At 45.4% G+C, this 27750-nt stretch overlaps 1 protein-coding gene and 1 non-coding gene across 8 annotated transcripts in view; both read left to right on the plus strand.

Annotated features, from left to right (window-relative positions):
• The first annotated feature begins 2591 nt into the window (after window positions 1–2591).
• LOC129018524 (U6atac minor spliceosomal RNA) lies at window positions 2592–2717 on the plus strand. Its single transcript, XR_008495343.1, has one exon. It is a non-coding gene; the product is annotated as a U6atac minor spliceosomal RNA (small nuclear RNA).
• A 1397-nt stretch (window positions 2718–4114) lies between these two features.
• GOSR2 (golgi SNAP receptor complex member 2) overlaps window positions 4115–27750 on the plus strand; it is a 44488-nt gene continuing 20852 nt past the window's right edge. Inside the window, exons 1-6 of one of the 7 annotated variants that reach the window (XM_054458867.2) lie at window positions 4115–4684; window positions 11022–11086; window positions 12610–12718; window positions 13581–13713; window positions 16538–16678; window positions 20119–22887. In XM_054458867.2, the coding sequence (XP_054314842.1) occupies window positions 4656–4684; window positions 11022–11086; window positions 12610–12718; window positions 13581–13713; window positions 16538–16678; window positions 20119–20280 (639 nt within the window). In that variant the 5' untranslated portion in view covers window positions 4115–4655 and the 3' untranslated portion in view covers window positions 20281–22887. Of the gene's footprint in view, window positions 4733–11021; window positions 11087–12609; window positions 12719–13580; window positions 13714–16537; window positions 16679–20118; window positions 22888–27750 lie in introns of those variants that run through there. The other 6 variants (XR_008495162.2, XM_063656807.1, XM_054458868.2 and 3 more) reach the window with 6 other exon arrangements.

Here is a 27750-nt window from a genome sequence, read left to right on the forward strand (position 1 = left end):
AGATATGTAGGCATTAGGTTGGTGCAAAAGTAATTGTGGTTTGCCATTAAAAGTAATTGCAAAACCACAATTATTTTTGCACTAACCTGATAGAAATATAGCAGGCAGACACACACACACACACAATTTACTCACCAATGAAGTACTAATGAAATAGCTCCCCCTGAACCACAAGGATCATTGGACTGCAGCTCCCTCCCTCCTACAGAATGAAGTCCAGTTCCTTAGACTGACTTGGCCACAGGCTACCTCTCTGGCCTTGTCCTTTGTCTTTTTGCGCATTTTGTTCTAGTAACATCAAACTGCTTGTAGTTTCCCCTGCACATCATATATCTTTGCTTTTGTGTACGCTGTTTCCTCCTCCTGGGATGTTTTCCCCACTGGCCTTATCTTCCAAGATTCAGTTTAGGTGTCATTTCCTCTTTGAAGCTCTCTTGAGTCACCAAACTAGGCTAAGTGTTCCCTCCTTGTCATCCCATAGTTCCCAGTTACTGTACCCCACACTCACCACATAGGATTCTAATTATCTATTATCTGTATAGATGTTTACCTCCCAGTATATTAAAGAGCTGCTATGGTAAGGTGGTGTCTTACTCATCTTTGTATATCAGCCCTTGCATTGTGCTTGACACACAGTTATCAGCTCAATGAATCTATAATGCAGGATGATTTATGGAAGGAGACCAATGGACTAAGTCAAGTGGACTCTGGTGAGCCTAGAAAACGTTCTAGTAAAATGAAGGAGAGGCTGGAGGGTAAGTCATGCCAAGAGAATGTCAGCAGTATATATCAATTATCCAAGTGGTTTAGCCATACAAGAAAAAGAAAAAATGGGATATAAGTTAAAAATGCAGTAAGCTGGAGAGTGGAGTTTTCTTCTATTTAGAGGAAGGCCTAAATACGTATAAAGACTTAAGAGACTGAGAGGCAGAAGGGAGATCTTCTGGACTTCAATTTCCTTATCTGCCTTATCCACCTCCCAGGGATGCCATGAGACCCAAAGGAAAACAAGACATAGGCATGAAAATTATTTGAGAAATTTTTTACATTACTATCCTCTGATAGATTTTTCCGATAGCTTCCAACTACCCACAGAATAAAAATCTACAAATAAAAACCCAACACTGACATTTAAGATTTCCTGGCCAGGCACAGTGGCTCATGCCTGTAACCCCAGCACTTTGGGAGGCCAAAGCGGGTTGATCACCTGAGGTCGGGAGTTCGAGACCAGCCTGACCAACATGGTGAAACCCTGTCTCTACTAAAAATACAAAAATTAGCTGGGCGTGGTGATGGGTGCCTGTAATCCTAGCTACTCAGGAGGCTGAGGCAGGAGAATCGCTTGAACCCAGGAGGCAGAGGTTGCAGTGAACCAAGATTTCACCATTGCATTCCAGCCTGGGCAACAGAACGAGACTCCATCTCAAAAAAAAAAAAAAGAAAAAAAAATTTCCTATGATCTCGTTCTAACCTTTCTTCGACTACTATTATTGCCCCAAACACCCTGAATCCAGCCAGAGGAGATTCATGTTCTTTCCTTCTGTTTGACTTTGCTCAAGCTATTCCCTCAGCCTCAAATGCCCTCCTCTTCATCTCTACCAGGCAGACACAATAAACATTTTCAGAGTGGTTAGTATATACAAGACACTGTTAAAATTCTATTGATTCTTGAAGGTCCTATTCATATGCTATTTTGTCCATGAACCCTTCTTGCCCTTCCCATGGAAATGGTACTTTGTATCAATTGTAGCATGTATTCTACTTAATAATGTAGCTTGAGGGTATGATTAGTCCTCCCAGCAGACCATGAGAAATATGGGAGGCTGTGTCTTGCTTGTGTTCCTATCTCCAGTATCTGTGCGTGGTATATCGTAGATGCTCAATTATAGAATAAGTGAAAAAAATAATTTTAGAAAAAGAATGTATATGGGTGGACAGTCTCTTGGGACACAAAACTGGGTGGGATCCAGGATCCAGGAAAAGAGAAGTATCAACTTGTCAAAGAAAAGAACATCTCCTGCCTTGGGAGGAATAGCAGATAAGCTTGGAGGATGGAAACGGGATAGCCTATGTGGAGACAAAGAAGTGTCCAAATCCCAGTCCCGGCTCAAATGCCACCCCTTCATTAAGTCTCTCCTAAATCTCCTCCTAGAGACGACCCCCAGCTCAGCTCAACCTCTTTGGATTTTCTACCTTGTAGAATGTTTGTCTTGACAAATAAAATTCATAGAAAGCCATTGGTTTGGACTGAGCTCCTGCGCTAGGCGCAACAGGCCAAACCGAAATAGAGTCACTCATGCTAAAGTTCCAAGCCACAAAGCCGAAATTAAGCTGTTCATCTGACCTTCGGAGAAATCAGAAGAGAGGGAAAATAGCCATATCCCCACGATAAAGGAAGTCCTTTCTGCCTTAACCAATACAAGTAAAATAACTTTGAAACTTGTTGTTTGTTTCTGCTTTTTTTTTTTCAGCCCTTTTCTGTCTATAGAGACAATCTCCTCTGCTCAGCTGATAAGAATACTCATTCTATTTTATAGAATAAGGCGTTGCCTGGTGCTAGAATCGCAAATAGCCAGTTAAGATCTATAACTGTGTTGTATGAAAGGAGAGAAGGTTAGCACTCCCTTCGACAAGGATGGAAGAGGCCCTTGGGCCTGACATCATGCATACGGTTAAGGCATTGCCACCTACTTCGTGGCATCTAACCATCGTTTTTGAAATGGTGCTGGGAAAACTAGCTAGCCATATGGAGAAAGCTGAAACTGGATCCCTTCCTTACACCTTATACAAAAATTAATTCAAGATGGATTAAAGACTTAAATGTTAGACCTAAAACCATAAAAACCCTAGAGGAAAACCTAGGCAATATCATTCAGGACATAGGCATGGGCAAGGACTTCACGTCTAAAACACCAAAAGCAATGGCAACGAAAGCCAAAATTGACAAATGGGATCTAATTAAACTAAAGAGCTTCTGCACAGCCAAAGAAACTACCATCAGAGTGAACAGGCAACCTACAGAATGGGAGAAAATTTTTGCAATCTACTCATCTGACAAAGGGCTAATATCCAGAATCTACATTGAACTCAAACAAATTTACAAGAAAAAAACAAACAACCCCATCAACAAGTGGGCGAAGGATATGAACAGACACTTCTCAAAAGAAGACATTTATGCAGCCAACAGACACATGAAAAAATGCTCATCATCACTGACCATCAGAGAAATGCAAATCAAAACCACAATGAGATACCATCTCACACCAGTTAGAATGGCGATCATTAAAAAGTCAGGAAACAACAGCTGCTGGAGAGGATGTGGAGAAATAAGAACACTTTTACACTGTTGGTGGGACTGTAAACTGGCTCAACCATTGTGGAAGACAGTGTGGCGATTCCTCAGGGATCTAGAACTAGAAATACCATTTGACCCAGCCATCCCATTACTGGGTATATACCCAAAGGATTATAAATCATGCTGCTATAAAGACATATGCACACGTATGTTTATTGCAGCACTATTCACAATAGCAAAGACCAGGAACCAACCCAAATGTCCAACAATGATAGACTGGATTAAGAAAATGTGGCACATGTACACCATGGAATACTATGCAGCCATAAAAAATGATGAGTTCATGTCCTTTGTAGGGACATGGATGAAGCTGGAAACCATCATTCTCAGCAAACTATTGCAAGGACAAAAAGCCAAACATCACATGTTCTCACTCATAGGTGGGAATTGAACAATGAGAACACTTGGACACAGGAAGGGGGACATCACACACCGGGGCCTGTTGTGGGGTGGGGAGAGGGTGGAGGGATAGCATTAGGAGATATACCTAATGTAAATGACGAGTTAATGGGTGCAGCACACCAACATGGCACGTGTATACATATGTAACAAACCTGCACGTTGTGCACATGTGCCCTAGAACTTAAAGTATAATAATAATAATAAAATAAAGAAAAAAATCTATATCTACATTTCTTGTAATTTTGTCTTTTGACAGTATACATATCTTATTTCCTTTCCCAGACCAGAACCTCTTTGAGGGCAGGAGGAACCCGGTTTTCCCTACTTTACACATGACACATAATAACCACTCATTCAATGTAGGTTTACTGGATGGATAAACAGGAATGGGGGGTAGACAGGCGGGAGAGTGAGTAGACAAACGCGAAACAGGAAAAGCTTGCGCCAGGAAAAACAGTGAAGAGCGAAATCTCCAGACCCCCGATTAAATGGTTTAAAGTGAAGCCAAGCAAGAACCTCCCGTCCTCTCTGCGGCAGAGAAGAGCAGGTGATCCTGGTTCGCCTTCAACTTTGCTCTGAGGACTTCTCGTTAGTATCCCGCGATTGTCCTTCCTAATGCCTGACTGAATCCTGAGGCGAGCCTTCAGCGAACAGCTACACCTCCTTGCCCTTCACGTGAAGCCGAGCCTGTGACTACACTTATCCTTCCGTCGCCGGCCTCATTTCTCCTTCCCCTTCTTCGCTCTCGCAACCACTGCTAGTAAGGCGCGCGTGCGGGCAGCCCTGGCCGGTAGGGGAGGGAGGGTCCTGCGACCGGAAGCCGGAAACCGGAAGTGGGGCTGTGAGGACGTGTTCCGAGGAAGTCAGAGCCGGAGCCGTGGCCGGCCGGGCCGGCGACATGGAGCCCCTGTACCAGCAAACGCACAAGTGAGGGCCGGTCGGGGAACGGGCAGGGGCTAGACGAGGCGAGGCCAGGTGAGGCTGGCTTCTGGGGCTGGGGCCTCGGACGTCCGCCAGGGTAGAGGGCGAGTTTTTCCGCCAGGGCACTGCTGGGGATGCCTCCGAAGTGCTTAATCCTTGGCGGGACTCCCAGGTCAGCCACAGACAGTGGGTTCAGCCTGGGGCCTGGAGACGTGGGGCAGATGACTCCTGGGGTCTGCAAGTCCGTGACTACCTGCTGGGTAGACTGGGTGAGGGGAAAGTGGCACCTGCAGTTTATAAAACTTTGTCCAGCACTTGTCAACTCGGTGCTCCTGGTTGGTAGACCTCGAGAGGAGACACGGAGTAGGAGACACGACCCCTGGCCGTAGGAGTGTACTGTTTAATTGGAGAGTCAAGGCACTTACGGGAAAGTATTTGTATTCTTATTCGATTTATACTAAAGACCACATTTTTATGGTACAAAGAAATTGCTGTCTATGTAGCATTCACTATTATTACTTGTTAATCGTATCTGGTTACAGTTTATCGCTAAGAAAATCAAATTATAATTTAGCTTCTCATAACTTAAATTCCTTGGTAGTGTCCTTTATTCGCATCGTCCTGCACTTTTGGAATTGCTGAGATACGTAGTTGAGTATGGTAATGGGGCCATACTTACCCTTTACCCTATTTTTGGCGTGGGGGGGGGGCAGAATTATGATTTTTACCCTGTTTTGGGGGGACGGAATTTTATGATTTTTATTTTTTATTGTAAAATATACACAACATAAGATTTACTGTTTTAACAATTTTTAAGTGTACAATTCAGTGACATTGAGTACATTCACAACTTACATCACTACGATCCATTTCCAGAACTTTTTCGTCATCCCAAACAGTGTGCCTGTTAATCAGTAGCACCTCATTTCTTCCAGAGCACCTAGTAACCTCTGTTTTACTTCTCTCTATGAATTTACCTATTCTAGATACTTAATATAAGTGGAGTCATACAGAATTTGTCCTTTTGTATCTGGCTTATTTCACTTAATGTTTTCAGGGTTCATCTATATTGTAGCCTGTTACCAGAATTTCATTCCGTTTTATGACTGAATAATATTCCGTTGTATGTATCTACCACATTTTGTTATCCATTCATCTGTTAATGGGCACTTGAGTTGTTTCCACCATTGGGCTATTGAGAATAATACTGCTATGAACTCTGGTGTAGAAGTATCTGTTTTAGTTTCTCTTCTCAATTTTTTGAGGTATATACCTATCTTATTGAGAACTTTCAAACTTATGCTGTAGTTTTGTTGATTAAAACACTTAAAATCACACTCCCAAGGCCTGGAAATGAAATGCCCTGAAGCATTAGGAATAAGAGGGTGATGATCCTCTTTCTCTTTCATTTTCTAAGTTTATGGGTTTCTTTTATTTTGGCGATGAGGTGTTTCATTTGGGCGGGCGAAAATACAGAACCTACTTTGTAATGACAGAATTTTCTTTTACACTGGGGAGCCCTATTCTCACATAAACATTGTAGGAAGGGACTTAAACTAGTCTGTGAGTAATTTAGAGAAAGAATGAAACGAAATTATGTTCATGTTACTAAGAAAGGGCCTGTCTTTCACAATAGCAGGGCACAGTGGGCATAGTAGTGCCTTGAAGTTAATCTGTTATGTATGGTCTTATCTAGTTAATTTAGTTAAAAGATGTTGCCAAGAAGGCCATGACCCATTTTATATTCAAGAATAACTTTGTTTAGAGAGTCTTAGACTACCTGTTTTCAGTGCAGCTAATCACAGCGAAAACTGCATGGCTCAGAAGAGGAATTCCAAATGGTACCCCAAACAAGGTGTGTGGAGTGTAGATGCTCTGTAGGCCTCCAACAATGCACCCTTGGACTCTAGCAGCTTGCCAGTTTTTTCTGTTAAGGGCCAGATAGTAAATATTTTAGGCTCTGTGGGCTATACAGTCTCTGTAGTTACTACTCTTCTGTTATATTGGGAAAACAGCCATAGACAATATGTAAACTAATTGATGTACCTGTGTTCCAGTACAATTTTATTTATCAAAACAAGCAGTGGGCCAGCTTTGCCCCACAACTATTAGGCCCTCTGTTACCCCGACACTCATTAATTCATTGAATATTTATTGAGCACCTACTATGTGCTGTGCACCTACTATGTGCTGTGCACCATTCTCAGTGCTGGCAGCACAGCCCTGCCCTCGAGGAGTTTACCTTCTTTTATGCTGCAGTATCTTGTCTGTCTTTCCTCTCAAGTGCTGAACCAGGAGTGGGAGTTCTGGTTCTAGACCTCCTTACTTTATTTTTCCTCATCTGTAGAATGATATTATAGTTTGGGCTGGTTAAACTGTAAGGCTCCTTTCAGTTCCATGATACAGAACTGATGACTGAATGACTTTCACAGGAAACACGTGGAGTCCAGTGAGCACCAGCAATGAACTTTCGCAACTGCAGAAATTAGTGATTGTAGCTGAGTTGACACAACAGTAGCTGAACTTATTAATTTTACTGGAACTTTGAACCCAGTTTGTGATTATCTCTTGCCATGTCCCTGAATACACTGAGTACATTGGAATTAGATTGACATTTTAAAGTTACTTGAAAACTCCTGAATCTACCTGAACAATGAATGAATGAAAATAAAGGATGAAAAACAATAAACATTTTACACTTAAATGTTTAATTTAGATGAACTTTATAGAGGAGCTAATAGCCAGGCTTCTATTTTTGAGATCCCAATGGTTGTAAAGGTGACCACATTTGTCCCCTGTGTAGTCCAAGATCAGTCTCCTGTCCTGGACCTTATCGTATGTCCAGGACACAAGAAGCACTACATTTAACAAGCTCCCCAGGTGGTTTTGATGAGCAGGTAGGCTTAAGAACTGTTACCTTATCTCAAGACCATTTTTTTTCCTCATACCATTTTTTTTCCTGAGCAGCGGAGCTTAAGAACTATTACCTTATCTCAAGACCATGTTTTTCCTTTATAGATTTTGCCCTTTAATGAGTGAAATGTAAAGGCAAAGTGAGTGAAATGAAAATGACCAGATTGGTGCCACTACTTTTAAGTAAAGTTAACAACAAACTTACATGATGCTGTGTAGGTTACACAGTGTTTTCATGTTCATCATGGTCAGAGGCAGCCTGGATGCAAAGTGGATGTTATGGGGTGGTGGGGTCGGTGAGTAGTTTCATGAACTTTTAAAAAGCACTTCCATTAAAAAATTCTTCCTAGATCTTCTGTAAACCTTTTTTAAAGACAGCTACAATGACCCTGGCTTATTTGCTACTATTTCTCTGCTTTGTTATATTATCACCGAAGCCCACCATGGACCCCATGCTAGAGAGGGCTAAGACTTCTTTTTCCTCATGTCCACACTCCCAAGTCATGCTCGTGTATCACCTGTTTCTTATGGACTTCCAGTGTGTTGTGTTGTCAGAATTCCCAGTTCAGTTTGAGACAGGTTTTGCACTTGGCATATTAGTAGTTCCCGCCTTGCCATTCATACTTGCTTTGATGTTTCATATTCATCTTTTCTTAGCATGAAATGTAGCCACTGGAATTGTATTATTGGCTGCATCGTCTCTGATTGGTTCAAAGCAAATAGAGATTTGATGGGAAAAGTCCGTGGATTATGGGCCTGTACAAAAGTGCTTTGATGAACGTCCTGCCATGTACATCTCCTCAGGGTATGCCAGAACCTCTCTAGGACATATTCCTCAAACTGCTGGGTCATAGGATGGACACATGCTTTATTCTACTAGTTATTGTCAGAAAGCATTTAAAGTGTTTTACCAATTTATAATCCTACCAGCTGGATGTGAGAGTTCTAGTTTCCCTATTTCCTTATTAATGCATATGTCCCCAAACTTTAAAATATTTGTCAGTTTGATGGGCTAAAGAAATGTGATCTCATTGCTTTTCATTTGTGTTTTCCTGGTTGAGTGTCATTTTGTATACTGATTGACCATTTGGGTTTTCTTTTCTGTCATTTGCCCTTCATTTTAAAAAAGATGCCTTGTTTGACTTTTTGTATTGATTTGTAACAATTCTTTATATATTTTCTGCACGTCAGTCCTTTGTTATCTGCTGCAGATACCCTCCAGTCTGTGCCATTCATTTATTTGTTTATTTTGTGGCTTTGGTGTACAGAATTTTTTTGTTCTCATGTTGTCAGATGTATCCGTCTTTTTCTTTGTGGTTTGTGGGTTTTGTGGGGGTGGGTAGTTTTTGGATTTTGTCTTATTTAAGAAATCCTTCTGTAACTCCAGGTCATTTATGCACACCTGTATTTTCTTCAGAAAGTTTGAAAGCTCTGCTTTTTCCATTTGGGTTTTAAGTGAGCTCGAGTGTATTTTTATGTGTTACCTGAGGTGGCCTTTTTCTGTAACAAACTGGAGCTGTTGGCATTTATTGTAGTCCCTTCTTTCAAAAGCTCCCAAATACATGGGGCTGTGTCTGGGCTGTTTCTTTCCTCTTGGGCCAGCTGTAGGGTTTGCTTTTCCTTGTCCGTCTGTACCTGCACTGCCGCAATATTGTTTCCATTGTTACTGCTTTGTAAGTCATAATGGCAGGTGGGACAAGTCATTCCTCCCCCTCCTTCTTCAGAGTGGTCTTGGCTATTCTTTACCTCCCCCCTTTTTATTATGTCACCGTTCGTGTTGATCATATTACCAACTTTCAGATTTTTCTGTTAAATCAGCATTGAAAATTTACCTCACAGCCTGCGTCAGGACTTCCTTAGAGTCCTAATTCTCCTTTCTGTCCCTGTTACCCTCCGGTCCCCTATACGTGTTCCCTTGATTGCCCTGCTTCAGATGTCGGCTACCTCAGGCTGCATTCTTACATCAGCCCCCACGCCTCCACACCCCCGCATCATCGCAGAATATCCCGGACTTACTTTCCGGAAGCAACGGCCTGGTTTCAGACTCTAGCAGTGATTTCTAGTTGCTTCTCAGGGCCACAGGTCTTGCCTAGGAGCACCCTGGGGAGTCATTTAACAGCTCACCCAGCTTCTTTTGGTGCCCGAGGACATATCTGGAGGCCACAGGGAAGCCCTGGAAAAGACTGGGCACAAGCTGAAGCCAAACTTGGGTGCCTGGCTGGCATTGGTAAATTTGGGGTCCTGGTTTGCAGTGCTCATGCTCATGATGGAGAATGGTTGCTGACCTTTCCTCCAGCGTTGGGGATGATGTGAGAGTCCAGCAGGCCTCCTTCATGTGGGCCCTAACTTGGGGAAACCTCCACTGTGAGCACCAGGAAGTGGATGGTGGGGCCAGCATAAGCAGTATCCCGAGGACTGATCATGGAGGACCACTAGGAAGGGGGTCTTGAGGATGACCTTGGCCAGACCCTGGGAAGCCTCCAGAGAGTGTTACTCAGATCCAGGGTACAGTGTTGCATTTCCAAATGAGATGGCAGTTCCTTCTTTCCTTGATATTGTTGGGGAAAGATGTTTACCAAACAGGAGGTCCCTGTCTTTCAGGGTCTTCCTCTGAATGATTTCCTCAGTGAGTCACTTCAGCGTCCTCTCCCCCGACCCGATTGCCTTTCAGGAAGCCCAGCCTACTTGTAATCCACATGTCTTGAATGAATTTTTGCATATCATTTTCTTCTATCTTCCTTCACCAAATGATGTCTCCCTTCTTCACAGTGATGCTCAGAACTCTGTCCATCCACAAAACTTACCTGGTTTCTCTTTCTCAGCCCCACCCCTCTGTCTGCTTGCCTGTGACACTGCTGTGCAGAGCTGCCCATCTTTCTGTTTGTTTATGCTTATGTGTATTGCTTTTCTCGTGAATCTTCCCAGGGCTTGTTCATATCTGTCTAGCCTGTCATTCCTCATTATGTTGTTTCTCAAGGACAAGGATTATATCTCCCTTGCCCTTTGACTTTTCCTAGTGCAGGCCAGTGCTTAGCACATTAGGTCATAGAACAGAAAGTAGGATTGGCCGGGTTCAGTTCAAGGTTTATCACTTGCTGTGTGATCTTGAACAAGTTACATAACCTTTCTGGGCTTCAGTTTTTATAAAATGAGGATGATAATGGTACTTTCCTCATAGGGTTATTGACTTGGCAGAGTATCTTGGATATGGTAAGCACCCATAATCTGCCTATCAGTGTTATTGTTAGTAGTTAAGATACTAGAAACCATGCCAAAACATGGGACCTAAAGTGCCACATACAAATTTTACAGTTCAGTGATGCTGTCAATTTAAATCAGTTACATGTTGGCATCAGAAAAATTGTCTTTCCTGACTGAAGCGCTGTTGATTACTCCTGTCTCACTTATTTCCTCCCTCTTCCTTTGATAGGCAGGTCCACGAGATCCAGTCTCGCATGGGACGCCTGGAGACGGCAGACAAGCAGTCTGTGCACAGTGAGTAATTAACTGTAGAGACCAGAGTCCTTTCTCTGATGACAGGGTGCTAATGGGCTGGGCTTCCTGACTGCACTCTGCCTCGGGGGCTTAATGATTCAGCGTGGAATGAGTTTTGTTGTTAGGGTGGACAGAAAAACCCTATGGCAAAGTCACTGATTTCCCTGAGTGTGCCCTTTGGAATCCCACAAGTCTTATCCCCCATTACCCCTCCACTCAACCTGACATAGCCCTATGGGAATGGAAGCGCTTGCCTCCATCTGTCTTAATCTAATTACCTAGTCCTTAGAGGAATGTACTCCATAAAAATTCAGAGATGTTTAACTGGAATTGGCCATTTCTTCTGAGCTGAGAACTGTGGCTTTTTAGGAGGATTATTCAGAAACGAACAGCAATATTAATTAGTTTAGTTCCCACAGCAAGGTTTCTTTTGAGAAGCATGCTGGTTTTTTGTTTTTTTTCGTTTTTGTTTTTGTTTTTGTTTTTCCTATTCTATTCTAAGGAACGGTCCTTTTTCTGAGTTGGTCATATGGACACCACCTGTGGGGGCTGCCTACCCACACCACTGCTGGGCTCCCTCCGGACCCATTCCTCCTGTTCTCTCATGTCTCCTTTCACAGCTTCAAAAGCAGCTCTGTTCTTGGTTCTGTGCCCCACCTTGTTCTAATCTCAACTGTCTTTGTTCACGGTGGGCGCAAAGGGCTAGGAAGGGGCAGTGTCACTGCTGTCACTTCTTTATGGGGCAAGAAGCAGTCTGGATGCTTTCTTTTGTGCACAGTTTAGCTTCTTTGTTCATTGGACTTTGTTTGCCTTCTCAGCAATCTCATTGTTACATGATTAGAAATGGAAAGAGGTCATTTTGACTGTCTTATCGAAAGGGATAAGGAAAATGACCGTATTTATCATATCTCTTTACCTCTGTGGATTCTTTCCTGGGCCTTTCCTATTGATATTTGGTCTATTTTGGGGATGTCAACATTGCTCAGCCCACCTATTCTTACAGAAAGCTTTAAGGGAAGAAAGCCTTAGGGGAACTCTTCTCTGTATGTTTCACATACTAATCTTTCCCTTCCTTTATGCTTTTTTTTTTTTCAATTAAAAAAAAAACTCATTACTATAGGGAATTCAATTGGCAGTCTTTTTACTAGGTATTTATAATCCACGTCTGAGAATCCCAAAGGAAGACAGACCTATATCAGAAAATTTAGCTTAAAGTATTTATTTGGACAACCTTTGCATGTTTATTTTCTAAAGGTAAATTTATTTCTACAGATTTACCTTCAGCTTTTTAAAAAAATTGGCATTGTTATGTCATTAACAGCTATATACATGTACTTTTTTCAAAACAACATTTACGGCCTAACTTGAATTTTTTCTGTTATTCATTAGTGTATACATTTTTCTCCTTTTGAAATATGTAGTTCTAGTTTATTGGATATTGAAAAAAACATCTGTGATTTATCATTCTAATTTAAGTTCACTATCTCTTTTCCAGCAATTATTCTTTTTTCTTTTTTGTACAGTAGTAGAAAACGAAATCCAAGCAAGCATAGACCAGATATTCAGCCGTCTAGAACGTCTGGAGATTTTGTCCAGCAAGGAGCCCCCTAACAAAAGGCAAAATGCCAAACTGTAAGTGCTGACCTCTGACATGGCTCTGATACTCCAGGCCCATCAAGACAGGCTTTTCTCCCGGGTGGAGGCGATAGAATATTCTGAAAACCCACGTACGTGTTGAAAGACTACGACTATGCAAAGAAAAAGCCCCCCCCAAAAGGCACAATTCTATCTGAATGATGCCCCTCAAAATAAATAGCCTATGAGGTGTGTGACTCAGAAACCTTGTGACCCCTTACCTCTTTGGTGTCATTTTGAAATTTTGCTTCCAGTTCTGTTTTTTGACTAGACCCATAGCCACCTGAAGCCTAATGTTGCCATGGAGTTTTGTTCTGCTCTTTGGTTCCTGCTGGGTTCTTCTTGGGTTGAAATGAAAAATCACTTCAATCAGTCCACCCATAATGAAATGCTGATCTAATGTTTGATACTCCAGCATGAAATTAAAATGAAACCACCCTCGCCACCTCCACCCCCAGCGCCTGTTTCCAAAAGTTGTATGAAACTTCGTGGATGCTTTACCTCAAAGATGCCCTTGGGCTTCTTCCAGGAGAGCGATATAATCCATAAAAGGTCAAGAAGAGGTCAGCGAGCCTGCTTCCTGTCCCCTGTTCCCTGTCATGCATCCAGAATCAGAGAGCAACAGATTCTGAAGTCAAGCTGCCAGAATCTTGTGTGCTACCATCTCACTTTAACCACAAGTTACTTCTTTACTTTCAGCATCATTGATCAAAATCAGATCTTGTGGTGAGGGGGTATAGTGTGGGGTGGTGTAGGGAGAAGTAAGGAAACGCCGTCTTTCCTCAATACAAAGCCTGGCCCCCTCAGATTCTGCTGCCCTGAGTTCCTGGAATTTAATCTCTCTCTCCATCAATTCCAGTCGGGTTGACCAGTTAAAGTATGATGTCCAGCACCTGCAGACTGCGCTCAGAAACTTCCAGCATCGGCGCCACGCAAGGGAGCAGCAGGAGAGACAGCGAGAAGAGCTTCTGTCTCGAACCTTCACCACTAACGTAAGCCAGGCCTGCGGTGAGGGTCGGCCTGCACTTGACAGGTTGTCGGGGCTGGAGTTCAGATCTCTGAGCGCCATCTGTTTTGGGGGTGTCTGAAGAAGACTGGTGATGAGGAAACCAACTGGAAATGACAAGAACTTTGTACATTGCCACAGAGACTAGACTTAGACAGAGAATCCCTTTTTAAAACTAAGACAAAAACCTGAAGAGGAAGCAGTTAAATTGAAGGGGAATAGGCAGAGGTGAAAATTACCTGGTTGGACTGGTCTGAGACAGAAAGGTGGAAGTTCACATGGTGGAAACGTTTTTCTGATCAGATAGAGACAGATGATTAGAACTTAGGCCATTTGTAGAGAAGGCAGCATTTCAAAGCTGCCTGCGGGCAGTTGCCATTGTGCCGAGTATGTGTGTGGTTCCAGTGTCAGGTGCATTAAAATGTTTTTGCCCCTAGTCTGAGCAGCAATTTGGAGGAATTTGTTAACAGATGTTTAGGGTTAGATGGACTGCTTGCCTGAGTCTGTCTGAAAGTGTGTTGGTTTGCATGTTTGATTCCTCAGAACCCGTTGTCCCTGCCCTTTAGTCTTAACCAGATCATTTCCTGCACGTGGCTGTAGAACATACTGGCCTTTTCTGTGTCCTGCATAATATATTCCACTAAATGAAGTGTGCTTTGGCTTTTTGTATTTTGTTTTTTTACAGAGGATTATTTTCTAAAGAGATGTTAGCTTTCTAAGCCCGTTGTTAAAATTCACGTCATTTCCTGCTTTGTAGATGTTTAACCCTCAATGCTGCATCCTTGCTTTGCAATAAATTTCCCCAAGTGTTTCAGGCTGTGCCAACATAGTTTTTGCTTCCCCAGACTAAGCAGTCAAGTCACAGTGTTTAACAGTTCAAAAATTCAATGAACTGTAAGACACACTAAAAGATGTTTGGATTTTAGATCGTTATAATGTAGTATTCAGGCCTTGTTTAGGCCAACGATGATCGCTTAGGATTATTTTGTTTTTTGCCAGCCTGGCATGATGCTGTGCACACAGTCAGTTCTTAATAAATATTGACTTGCCAGATGAAACTTCTTCCTGGTCATTCTACCGTATGGAGCTATATAATACATTTTTCTGAGAGATAATGGCCCATCAGCCATACTGTTTTAGATGGGAGGGTAAGAAAAATTTGTATGTAAATGGCATTTCATAAGTGCTTGTCAAATTACTGAAGAGAAGTCTCTGAGTCTTTCCAACGCCAGCGTCTTCTGACGCACTGGCATTAGCTGCATGTAGAAAACAGTTAATTCAGGCACTAGGAGTAAAGCACGTGATGAAATTAAAAGACCTGACGCCTACTTGTGAGGAGCTCCCCTGTTAGCAGGGGCAGTTGAAAACGCATATGTGCAAAATGATTCCAAATCTGAGCAGCAAAGAAACAGTGGCATAACCTTTTTTTTTTTGACAATTGAAACTGGAATTTAGGTGGTAAAAACAGCACTAGTGGAGCGGGGCACAATGACACACGCCTGTGATCCCAGCACTTTGGGAGACCAAGGCAGCAGATTGTTCAGGAGTTCACCATCCTGGGTGACATGGTGAGACATTGTCTCTACAAAAAAATATAAAAATCAGCCGGGCGTGGTGGCGTGAGCCTGTGGTTCCAACTACTCGGGAGGCCGAGGTGAGAAGATCACTTAAGCCTGGTAGGTCAAGGCTGCTCTCTATCCTGGGTGACAGAGTGAGAGCCTGTCTCAAAAAAAAAAAAAACCACGAAACAAACCCCAGCACTACTTGGCAGGAGAGTTTGTGATTGGCAGAAAAGAGAAGGGAACGCTCTCACAGCTGGCAAGGACTTGGCTCCTGTCTCTAGTCCACTTTCAGTGCAAAAGTAGAGCCACCAGGATGGGCGTTGGTGTTTCCCTCTACGGTGTGGGTAACAGGGCAGGCCTTGCGCTCAGTACCCAGATTCCCAGCTCCACTGGACTTCCTACCAGCTGTGTGATCTTGGACAAGTTATGCTACCTCTCTGGGCATTTTTTCATCTGTAAAATGGGGAGGCCTATGGACAGATTCCTTGAGCACAGGAGTTCGAAACCAGCCTGAGCAACATGGTGAAACCCTGTCTCTACCAAAAATACAAAAAAGAGAAAGACAGAAAGAAAGAAAAAAGCTGGGCATGGTAGCATGCACCTGTGGTCCCAGCTAGTCGGAAGGCTGAGGTGGGAGAATCGTTTGAGTCCAGGAAGCTAAGGTTGCAGTGAGCTGAGATCGCGCCACTGCACTCCACCCTGGGTGACAGAGGGAGACCCTGTCTCAAAAAAAAAAAAGAAAAAAGAAAAGAAAATGCAGAAGCACAGCCTCCTCTATCCTTAGTTAACCCTCAGTCTACTTGGAGAGGTAAACTATAGATAAAATAGCTAAAGGACACAAGCAAACATTTAACACTGCATTAAGGGGAAGCCAAGGAAAGGAACATTTGGAACAAGCTAGGTTAGTGAGTAGTCAGAGAAAGCCTTTAGGAGACACCCAATGAGGTCTTGAAGGAATAGCTTTTCCTAAGAGGAGATAATGATACAGAGACAAGTATCGTTGGAATGAACGATACTTGTGGAGTGGAACGCATTTGGAGAGTGATAGATCTGAGGAAGTTCCTCTTCTGTGTGGACAGGCCACCCCAGGCCTTTGCTTGGCTTTTTCTTATCCGTTAAGGTCCGCTGATTCTTGCACCAGAACACCTCTGGCTGTTCTGGCTTGGCCTTGGCCAAAAGACAGAGCAGTCAGACCCCAGGAGCTGACTAACAAGCAAAGTTAATCAAGTGCCTGTGTTTCTTTCACAGGACTCTGACACCACCATACCAATGGACGAATCACTGCAGTTTAACTCCTCCCTCCAGAAAGTTCACAACGGCATGGATGACCTCATTTTAGATGGGCACAATATTTTAGATGGACTGAGGACCCAGAGACTGACCTTGAAGGTGGGGTCCCTGCTGGGGGACAGAGAGAAGGCCTCTTGTTTTAGCCTCATCCAATAGTTTAGTAACTGTGTTTATATTTTGATGACGTGTCCTCAAATTGTGATATTTTGATGACAAGACAGAGCCCTTGAGTTTGGGATCCTTTCTGTTGGAGTTGAGTTATTGTGAGCCTGAAAGTACCCAGTTCCTTTGCCAGTGCTTGAAACAAACCATGAAGTGGTCTCTCTTAGGATCCAGGTCTTTTCCCATTTACTGAACTTATCATGAAAGTGAGTGCTACTACGAGGAGTCCAATCACAGGCTGAGAAATTGTGTTACAGAATCTACTCTTGGAAGAATGAAAACATGGCTGTCCTTTGGTACCTCGCTTTAAGGTGGCTTTCCCTTAGGACCCCTACTGTGGACTGCCTTATAACTAAAACCTTTTGTATTTCAGTAACTGAATCCCCACTGTGCAGTGTTAGGGCTGCCTGGTTGTTTGCAGTAGATTAGAGCTTTAGAAGCTTCTAGAGCTTCTAAAGCTTGTGCTGGTGATCCCAGTGACTCTTCACTCCCTAGCCTTAGGTATTCCTAGAAGCCCTGACCAGTTGGCACTGCTGAGACTCCAGTCCCTGGGAGTGGTTTACAGAAACATTACACAGACTCTGATGTCAGTCATGATGTTTCAGCCTCTGCCCTTTTCCTGTATCAGCCCTGATGGATAATAGGGCGTGGGTTCTGTCTGTTATCAGGGTGTGGTCCCCTGTGAATGAAGCACTCCCAGCCACTGAGCTGTGAGAAACAGTCACTCGGAAGTGTGAGCTTTATCTTAGTTTTTGTTGGATCACGTTGAGTCTGTCAGCTCCACAGGACTTCGGTACGTTTCTGAACAGTCCCTGCCATCTCTACAGGGGAGAGGGTCAGGCAAGCTGCAAGTGACACTCGCCTCCTGCTGACAGTTGCAGTGTCTCAGATGGCCTGGAAGGGTGGTCTCCAGCAGCCTGCTGGGCGCTCCCCTTTCATGAGAGCCACCTGTGGTGACCTGCACTGATACATGTTGATTAGTCTGCCCTTTCTTTAGAAAACTGCTACTCTCCTTTTCATATCTCAGAAAAACAGTAGAGGCCTTTTAGGACCAAACTCCGTGTCACACTGATGAAGAGCCAGTGGGGGTTAGAGCGTCCTTTTAAGGCACGTGCTAGCTTCTCACTCAAGTCTGGCAGCGCTGGGGCATCAGCACACCTCTTGCCACCCACACTGATACCAGAGGGGAAGCCTGTGAGGTGACTGGGGGTTGAGACTTGAGGTTTCTAACTTTCCTCTGCACACCTGTGGCTACCTGGTGTTTGTCTCTTGATTCCCTCCACCCACCTCCCACCCTACCTCCGTCAGGGGATTTTCCACCTATGCCGTTCAAAAGGAACATAGGAGAGGGCATGAAGGGGCTAGGCCGAAGCACTCTGATGACTGGGGCCAATTTGTGGCTGAAAATGAATACATTTTTTGAAATTTATGGTCATTTTCAAGTGATTCAGAAGGTTGATCCTTAGCCTCATACGGTGATGAAATAATCTGTGTGTTCAGAGCTAAGCAGGACTTTAGCAAGGGTCTGATTGTATTGTCACTATCTTGGGAAAAAAAATACAAATACATTTCTCTGATCTCTGATGGCAATGAAGTTTGACTTGTAATTTCTCTGGCTGAGGCTTGTTAATTGCTCTCTGGGCAGAATGTAGATTTTGGATTCCTGTCCATGATGCCTAATGTTGATCTCACTTTCCTTGTTTCTCTTAGTTGCTCATTAATGTGTATTTATTAAAAAAAAAAAAAAAAGGAGGGGTATGAGGCATGAGGTTAGATACCATGCATACAAGTTGCAGTGGGTGATATGTGCTGAGTGACTTGGGGTCTGCCTCAGCATTCACTTATACTTGTTACTTACTAAGAAATTGAATGTGCTTTAAGCTGAAAATCAGCAGTAGGGAAGGACAGGCTGGATGGTTTGGGTTGTTGGTTTAGGAATAAAATGCCCTTTTGTTTTGGTGGTGGGTGATGCCATCTATAGAAGGGTTTTAGGTCATTGTGTTGGTGTCTTTCCGTCTTTCCCACTTGAGACCTTCTTGTAAATATGGACTTGACCCACCCATTGTACTCAGAAGAAACCTCAAAGATTGTACTCTACAAAGTAAATAGGTTGGTATCAATGATTATTGGAACTAGAGAGCCGAGGACAAGTTTTTTGATGTTGCCTTCTTTTTATAATATAAAATATTCTAATTTTAAGTATTTTTGTTGAGATATAATTTACAGACAGTAAGGTATACAGATCATATTTTTACAATTCAGTGAATTTGGGCAATTGTATCAGCCTTTGTAACTCACACTCCCATCAAGGCCCGGACCATTTTCATCACCTCTGAAAGATCCCTCGTACCCCTTCCCAGTCAGTTGACCCCTCTGCCCCAGGCAGCCACTGTTGTGATTTATTTCACCATAGATGAGGTTTGCTTGTTATTGAACTTCATATAAAGGTATTCATACTACTCTTTTCTATGTGGCTTCTTCCTCCCAGTTACGTTTCAAGGTTCATTCATAGTGTTACCTATTAAATTCCATGTTGGTAGTCAGGTACTTTTTATTGCAAAGCAGTATTCCATTGGTACAGGTATACCATAATTTGTTCATTCATCTTGTGATTAGTGACACCATTGTTTTCAGTATGTATTTATTTATGTATTTTTTTTGAGACAGGGCCTCCCTCTGCCACCCAGGCTGGAGTGCAGTGGTGTGATCTTGGCTTACTGCAGCCTCGAACTCCTGGCCTCAAGTGATTCTGTCACCTTAGCCTTCCAAGTAGCTAGAACCACAGGTGCACACCACCACACCTGGCTAACTTTTTTTTTGTAGAGAGGGGGTCTTCACTATGTGCCCAGGCTGATCTCGAACTCCTGGCCTCAAGTAATCCTCCCACCCACCCCTCCCAGAGTGCTGGGATTACAGGGATGAGTCCCTGCGCCTGGCTGGTTTGCAGTTTTTAGATATTCTCCTATGTTTTTTTCTAGAAGCTTTAATTGTGGCTTTAGCTTTTATGTTTAATTCTATGACCCATCTCAAATTAATTTTTATATATAATGTGAATTGAGGTTCAGTTTTTACACACATATCTGTAAGAGAGATACATATATTTAAAATACGTATCTGTGATATTATATAGCCAGTCGTTCCGGCACCATTTGTGGAAAAGACTTTTCTTTCCACTTTGCATTGCTCTGGTACCGTGATCAAAAATCAGTCGACGACATGAGAGTGGCTCTATTTCTGGCTGATACTGCTTTCTGTGTATTCTGGGCATGACCAAGAGAATGTCTGTTGGCAAAGCTGCATCTCCTGATGCCATTCACCCACCCTTGGTAAAGCGACTTGATGTTTTTTTTTTTTTTTTCTCTTCTCTTCTGCCCCAGGGGACTCAGAAGAAGATCCTTGACATTGCCAACATGCTGGGCTTGTCCAACACAGTGATGCGGCTCATTGAGAAGCGGGCTTTCCAGGACAAGTACTTTATGATCGGCGGGATGCTGCTGACCTGTGTGGTCATGTTCCTCGTGGTGCAGTACCTGACATGAGCCAGCCACGCTCAGTGGCTGAACAGCATTCCCACGGCCTGCAAGTGTGTGTGTGTGAAAGAGAGAGGGGGGCCCAGAGGCTGCCTTTTGAAATGTTTGCCTGTCTGAACTGTGAAGACACTTGGGAGTGATTGTGATCTAATTTCCAACCTGCTCTGTTTTCTGTGACATCTTGGAGGGGGAGCTAGTGCCACCACCATGCGCGGTGCTTAGGAAGTGAAAGAAGTCCCGGGTCTGTCTGTCTCACTCTCGCTCTCACTGGGGGAGGGAAAGAATGGCTTTGGTGGCTTTGTTCACACAGCTGATGCGTGCCCTGGGAAGGTGTCCACAGTGAGCCCTGTGTGCAGGACTGTCCACACAGTTCACACCTTGTCACCATCAGGCCTTTCTGACTCCTGATAGGGTGGAGCAAAAGTGGAAAGGAAAGGAAAGAAGCCTCCTTTTCTCACAGCCATTATATTAAATAGTAGGTTGATTCACATCCTCATGCTCCTGGCCACCTCCCCCGTGCCCCAGTGACATGTACATGACTAACTGCCAATACTTGTCACCCTTCCCTGGAAGCAGCTACCTAGGGGAAACAAGATGTAGTGCTATTGCTGATAACAAGTAAGATTTTCCACACTACAGCTGGGTGTTTCTCTTTTCTAAAGTGAGGCCAGTGTTATTTCCCGGGAGTGTTCAGTCTTGACCCTAGTCACTGATTTTTTCTAGTTGTTAATAGAGTGGTTGGCTTTTAAGGTTCAGAGACTGTGGCTTGGCACCTGTGCCCAGGCCTTGTGGGCCTTTGCCCCTTAGAAAGTAGCTGTAGGCAAAGATTTGTGATTTTCCACTTACAGTCTCAGCTCTAGTTTTAGTATCTCGAATTCTTTGGTTCCCTTCTCTTCCCTGAAATATATTAGCACCTGCCAGCCAGGCCCCCATTTTGCCCAGCCAGTGTGGGCAGATCCCACCATGGAGACATCTGTAGTGTGTATGTCCTTGTAACACTGTGTTTTCAGGGACTACGACCTTTTTCCTTCTGTGACCAGCGCTGGATTCAGGCTCTACTAATACCAGGTGTATTGTGGAATTTCGTATAAAGGCCAATCTGTCTTGAAGTCCATCTAATGTGATGAATCACTGAAAGTCTCAGAAAGACCTGGTTAGTGTATTTTCTCATTTACCACAGGCCTACCAGCCCTGGGCACAGTAGCTTCATGGCAAGACATAAAATGACACTCAAAATCCTTCAGAACTGGAAACCTGCTCGGTATTAACCCCACCTTTGGTTGTCCTGCCCCACCTGCTGTTAGTTTCTTGTTGCTTGAACTGTTTTCTGTCTTATTTCCCTTCTTTTCTTTGTTCCTCTTCACCTCCCTTGTTCCTCTCCCCGCCGCTCTGTAGTCATGTTGGTCCTTTCAGGCACGTCTGTGGCATAGCTCCCCTTTGGTAAGTTTTCTTAATTGTCATAGATTAACTGAGTTTCCTGGATGCTAATTTCACACTTTTGGTCGGAGAAGATCTCCATTGTTCCTACCCCTGCGGGCCAAACAGGCCCTAGGTTTCCAAGGAAGGAGGGATCTGTGACTCCTAAAATGGTTTGGGGCCCTGCCAGAGTTAAAGCAGTGACTGGAGGGTGGACTGAGGGGTTGCGGCATCTTTAAACCTAGATCTGTCTGACTCTGGGGAGGCACGTTGACATTTCCGTTACACCCAGCACCGCTGCGGTGCCAGGGACCTAGCGCAGGGCTCTTGGTGATCCGTAAAATGGATTCTGAGACCGCGACGGCAAGGCTGTCCTGTCCCCCAGGCACCCAAGGATCTCGCCAGACAGCACACTTCGGAGGAAGGTCTGCAGGGAGCAGCTGAGCCATTTGTTCTTGAACTCTGGGAGGCAGAAGTCCCCGCACCCATCATGCGTGGACTGATAGGACATCTTTTCATGGTGTGCATCAGTGCTTTCCACACTTGACAGTGGTTGGCTTTGATGAACCCTGATGCTGCACCTTCAGAGCCAGTCATCTCTAGTTACAGTAAAAATTGCAGAGGTGGTTTTTGGGTCTTTACCACCTGGGGCTGGTGGACAGCAGCCAGTGTGTCTGGACACCCAGGGGCACTGAGACTGCATGTTGTCACATGACCACTTTTCTTCACACATCTGCTGTCAGTGCCTGGTGAAAAATAGACCTTGGCCTAACAGTGTGACTCTCTCCACCGCCTCAGTGTGGGGAAGGGTCCAGGCCAGGGAAGGAGCACCCTCTAGTGGAGGTGGGGGTGAATTCCTAAGTTAAGCTGATGCAGGAAACTCTGGTAGCCAGCCTCTGTGACCTTGTACATGAGTTTGGTGTGCCTACTGTGATTTAAAACAGGTGGGTTATCAAGAGGAACTTGGGATCTCTTTATTACGTGGACATTTACTTCAGGGGGGACCACTGTAAGAAAAGCCAAACTCCAAGACCAAGTAAGTTAGAGGAGTCTTGATTTTTTAGACTTCACTGCGGAGTTCTGTACACCCTTTGCCCTGATGAATTTGAATGGGTTTGATTTGCAAATTTGGATTTACACCCATTGTTTTGGAAGCACATCAGCTGAATAAAGTTGAGGTTTATTTTATTTAGAAAATCACATTTTGTAAAGGAATTTGATGTTCATTTTTATAACTAATGGCCCCCTTTTTTTATGTTTCTAGGCCAGAGATTCTCAAACACTGCTCCATGGCCAGGGGCTGGGCTGGCTGCTTCAGAAGCAGTGGGGAAACTTTTTAAAATTACATATTCCTGGGGCCTACCCCAGATCTGAATTAGAACCTTTTTAAAGTCTCTAAGGTGATTTTATTTTATTTTTGAGACAGAGTCTTGCTCTGTCACCCAGGCTGGAGTGCAGTGGCGCAATCTTGGCTCACTGCAACTTCTGCCTCCCGGGTTCAGGTGATCCTCGTACCTCAGCCTCCTGAGTAGCTGGAACTACAAGTGTGCGCCACCATGCCTGGCTAATTTTTTTTTTTTTTTTTTTTTTTTTTTTTTTGTGTATTTTTAGTAGAGGCGGGGTTTTACTATGTTGACCAGATTGGTCTTAAACTCCTGGCCTCAAGTGATCCGCCTGCTTTGGCCTCCCAAAGTTCTAGGGTTACAGATGTTAGCCACTGTACCTGGCCTCTAAGGTGATTCTGTTGTGTGTATTTTGGAACCACTGTCTCCTAGACAGAAAGCTTCTGTCTCAAAGATGATCACGTTTGTGTAAAGAGCAAAACTTGTTAAGTCCAAAATAAATTCTTACTGTTTATATCCTACCTTAATCCAAAAAACATTTGAGGAGACTTTGAGGAAATAACTGAAACAGTGAGATACAAAGAAGTGAGGCACAAGAATAAATCAAATCGGTGTAGAATGTCGACATCAGGAAAAGGAACTCAAACGTTGTAACGCCCTAAGAAATGTTCTGGGGAACCCCTAATTTGACTTTGAGCTCCAGTAGCCAAAGCAAAGAAGCGTCATCTGTTACTGTCTCAACCGGGGGGTGACATTTGCTCAAGGGAAAGCCCAGGCCCTTCATAAACAGCTTGCCTGTAGGCCTTACCGGAAGTCAGACGGGGATTTTCCTGGCTCCATCCCTGCCAATCTGAAACCCTCTCACTTACGTTCTCCATCATTTATCCTCATTATGCAGACAAGGGGCTGAGCTGTGGTGACTCTGAAGGCCTCACAGGGAGTCCAAGAGGAGCTGGCCCCTCATCCAGCTTGGAACCATGGGCCCACTTAATCTCCCACACTTCTCGTGGGATGCTCTGCTGGTGTTTGGGGGGATTGAGAGGTGTGCGGGGGACTGAGATGGTGCAGCCTGCTGGCATGGAGTATAGAGCTATAAGGTGTTTGCTGCAGACTTTTCAGATAGTATAGGGCAAGTTGCCTGTTGGGAAATAATTTCCTAACTGGAAGGGGAGGGAATCTGAAGTGAAAGCTGTCCTTAGGCCTTGCCCCTAGGGGGCGGCATAGCCCTATCTGTGGCTGGTGGGCCCTGAACACACTGCCTTAGGCCTGCTGTACTTAGAAGCTGAGAAAGGAAAGTGTCATTCCTTCCCCATTTTCTGTGTCCTTTTCATTTCATATGGAAGGCACATGGGAGAGGAGTGTTGACGGGTGCTGGGCCCCCAAGTGCCGTTGGTAAGTTCCCCACCATGGATCCTCTGTGAGCCATCCCCGCCTCATCCCCATGTCCCTCTAGCACAGGGTTCCCAGCCTTGGCTCTGCATTGGAATTCCCTCGGGAGCTTTAAAAACCCATGTGTGGGTCTTCATTCACCTTCTTATTAATTGGCCTGGAGTGCAGCTGGGGCATTGGGAGTTGCCCAAGGCGATTGTAATGCCCATGCGTAGGGAATCAGTGGCTCTAATATAAGAACATCAACCCAAGGCTAGGCCGTCCCCCATGCACTTCCCCTGTCTGCACTGCGGGAACCACTTTCAGAGACCAACTGGGGCAGGGATGGAAGCCTGATTCTCCCTCTGGATCGGAAGGAGCAAGATCCCTTGTGGCCATTGGGTGCCCCTCATTAACTGACACCTCTGCTGAGTAAAGCACCTTGATGTGACAGGCCAGCCCTTCGCTGCCCCTGCAGTGCAGCCCCCAGCCCTCCCCACCACACCTGCCTGGTGCTCCATCCTCCCTGGACTGCTTGGTCTTCTCAGAACATGCCACACTCTTAGTACAGCTGCACCTTTGCACAAGATGTCTCCTCTCAGATGTGCGACAGACACCCCCACAATCCCATGTCACCTCCAAGAAGCCTGCCCCTCCCCTCCAAACAACCTCTCATACTGCACACTTCCTGTGGAATGGGAGTTGCTCCTCACCGCAGGGACCTTTGTGCATCCCGGGCACATAGTAGGCGCAGGCGCCATCGGGTAAGCAGCCGCAGGAGAGCCCTTGAGCCCACCCCCCGTGCAGGGCCAGCAAAGCTGTTGCAGCCAGGCCAGGAGGAAGCCAGAAGGTTCAAGGCCACTGATGCCACAAGCCATGTGCTCACAAGCCCTCAACAACAGCAATGACTACAGTAAAAGAGGAGAGGCATGGGGCCCCGTGAGGGAAACTGTCACTCAGGACTGGGGAGAGAGAAGCAGAGTGACCAACTTGTCTGGGTTTTAAAGCTGAAAGTCCTGAATCCTGGCGATCCCCTCGGTCTGATGGTCACCCTAGATAAGCTAAAGGCTAGGACAGGCGTGACTAATGCAGGGTATCCAGGAAGAGGGGGCTCTCAGAGGTGGACTACTGGCTTAGTTCTATTAGTGTGGTTCCACTGGCCCCTCCTTCCAGGCATCTGTGGCATGGTGGCTCCTGGAGAGCTGGCACAGGCCGGGCCAGGCCCAGGAGGGAAGTATTCCAAGCTCCTCAGAAGACAGTGGCTGACAGTACAAGAGGGACAATCATCTTCATTCCGTCTTCCAGAGCGCTGGCATGTGTCCAGTGCCAATGTTAGCTGTTTCAGGGCAGAGGGAAGGAGTTGGAGACATGCAGCCCTCTGCAGTTTGCACTGGTTACGGTGGCCGGAGGCTGTGGTAAGAGCGCTGAGCCCAGGACGCAGAGCCTGGCTTCGAGTCCCAGCCCTGCTGGCAGCAACCACGGGCCACACACCTCTCAGCCTCAGCATTCTACTCTTAGAACGGGGGTAACACCTGTCCCACGTCCCTTCCTGGGGTGGACATGAGGCCCAAATCACGTAGTGCTTTTGGCAGATTCCAGAGGTCTGAAGCAGTGACCCTCAGCGGGCTGCTTCCTGGAGTCCCCCAGAGAGTTTGGAAGTCCCGATTCTGGGCCTCGCTCCCCAGAGATGCCGAGCTACCTGGTCTGCAGTGGGGCCTGGGCTTCAGAATTTTTAATTTTTAACTTTCTTTTTTCTCTGTCTTTTTTTTTTTCTCGTTCTGTTGCCCAGGCTGGAGTGCAATGGTGCAATCTCAGCTCACTGTAGCCTCTGCCTCCCGGGTTCAAGCGATTCTCCTGTTTCAGCCTCTGGAGTGGCTAGGATTACAGGTGCCCGCCATCACGCCCAGCTAATTTTTGTATTTTTAGTAGAAACGGGGTTTCTCCATGTTGGGCAGGCTGGTCTCGAACTCCTGACTTCAGGTGATCCACCCACGGGTTTCTCCGTGTTGGGCAGGCTGGTCTTGAACTCCTGACTTCAGGTGATCCGCCCACCTTGGCCTCCCAAAGTGCTGGGATTACTGGTATAAGCCACCGCAGCCGGCCTTAATTTTTAACTTTCTAAGGAGTCTCCTGTGAGGTCGAGATTGAGAACCACGGCTGTCAGTGCGTGCCAGGTGCAATGGGGTATCATTCCTGTTCAGCTGGAAAGACAAGATCTACTTGTGAAACAACCGACGTTGAGGGGTCATAGTTTAGTGCGGCCATTGTGGTGGGGGCATTAACCAGGAAGAGCTTTCTGTGAGAGGGCGAGGTGATGGGTGTGTGAAGGAGAGGAGATGATGTGGGAGCAGTCGAGGGGCAGGAGCGGCCTCGGGGAGGGAGGAAGCTCTAACCAGCCCTGGCTGCTGTGTGCTCTGAGGCCTGATGTGCTGTCTTCTGCACGACATCCTCTGCGCACCGTCCTCCGTGCTCCAGCTGGGAAACTTGCTGCTCAGAGGCCTGAGTTCATGCTGCTGAGATGCTACTGAGAGCTGGAGAAGCTGTCAGGCTGGTGTGGGTGTGGACAAGCCCTACTGTCCTAGGAAGACCTGCCCATGATCTTTTGAAGTGCAACGTAGTGTGATGGGGGTGGTGGGATAGTGTTTGAGATGGGGATGGCAGACATGGCTTAGAATCCTGGCTTTGCTGTTTATTAGCAGCCTAACCTTGGGCTTAATCACCCCAGCCTGTTTCCCATCTGTATTCAGCTTGAAACAGAGTTGCATCTTTGCTGGGTGGTAACTCATCAGAGAGGAGCAGGCGTGGGCTATGCAGAAGGGAAGCAGTTCTCCTACCTTCTTTCCAGCCCGAGCAACAGGATCCACATTCTTTCAGCCAAGACCACTTGGCCCTGCTCACCTCCTGGCAACTTCTGGCCTCCTCTAAGAGTTTCTTGTGCCCCAGGCATGTGCAGGGACTGAGGCAGGAGCTCAGGGAGTGGGGACCTCTGTAGGAGGGGAGAATAATCACCACTGCCCCCAGGACCTCACCAGGTGGTTGTGAATGTCAAAAGGTAAAACCCTGGAGATAAACCCCTGATCACTGCAGGGTGCTGTCCAAATTATTGTTGCTATGTGCATGGAGTGGGTATAAATTCCGTCTCCATGGTGATTTCTTCCAGGAAACCATTTCTTTTTTCCCCCTGTGGCAAAGGGCAGCCTCTCTTACCTCAATCCAGGGGCCCTGGGAGACCCTTGGAAGGCGGGGCCTCCAGGGCTGAATTCCAGAACAGCAGCTGTGGCCACCTCCTTAGGCCACCTGGGAATCAATTCTCTGTCGTCACTCACTTGGAGGGAACCACATTTAAATTAAA

This window comes from Pongo pygmaeus, chromosome 19 (assembly GCF_028885625.2).
Source record: "Pongo pygmaeus isolate AG05252 chromosome 19, NHGRI_mPonPyg2-v2.0_pri, whole genome shotgun sequence".
Lineage (NCBI taxonomy): Eukaryota > Metazoa > Chordata > Mammalia > Primates > Hominidae > Pongo > Pongo pygmaeus.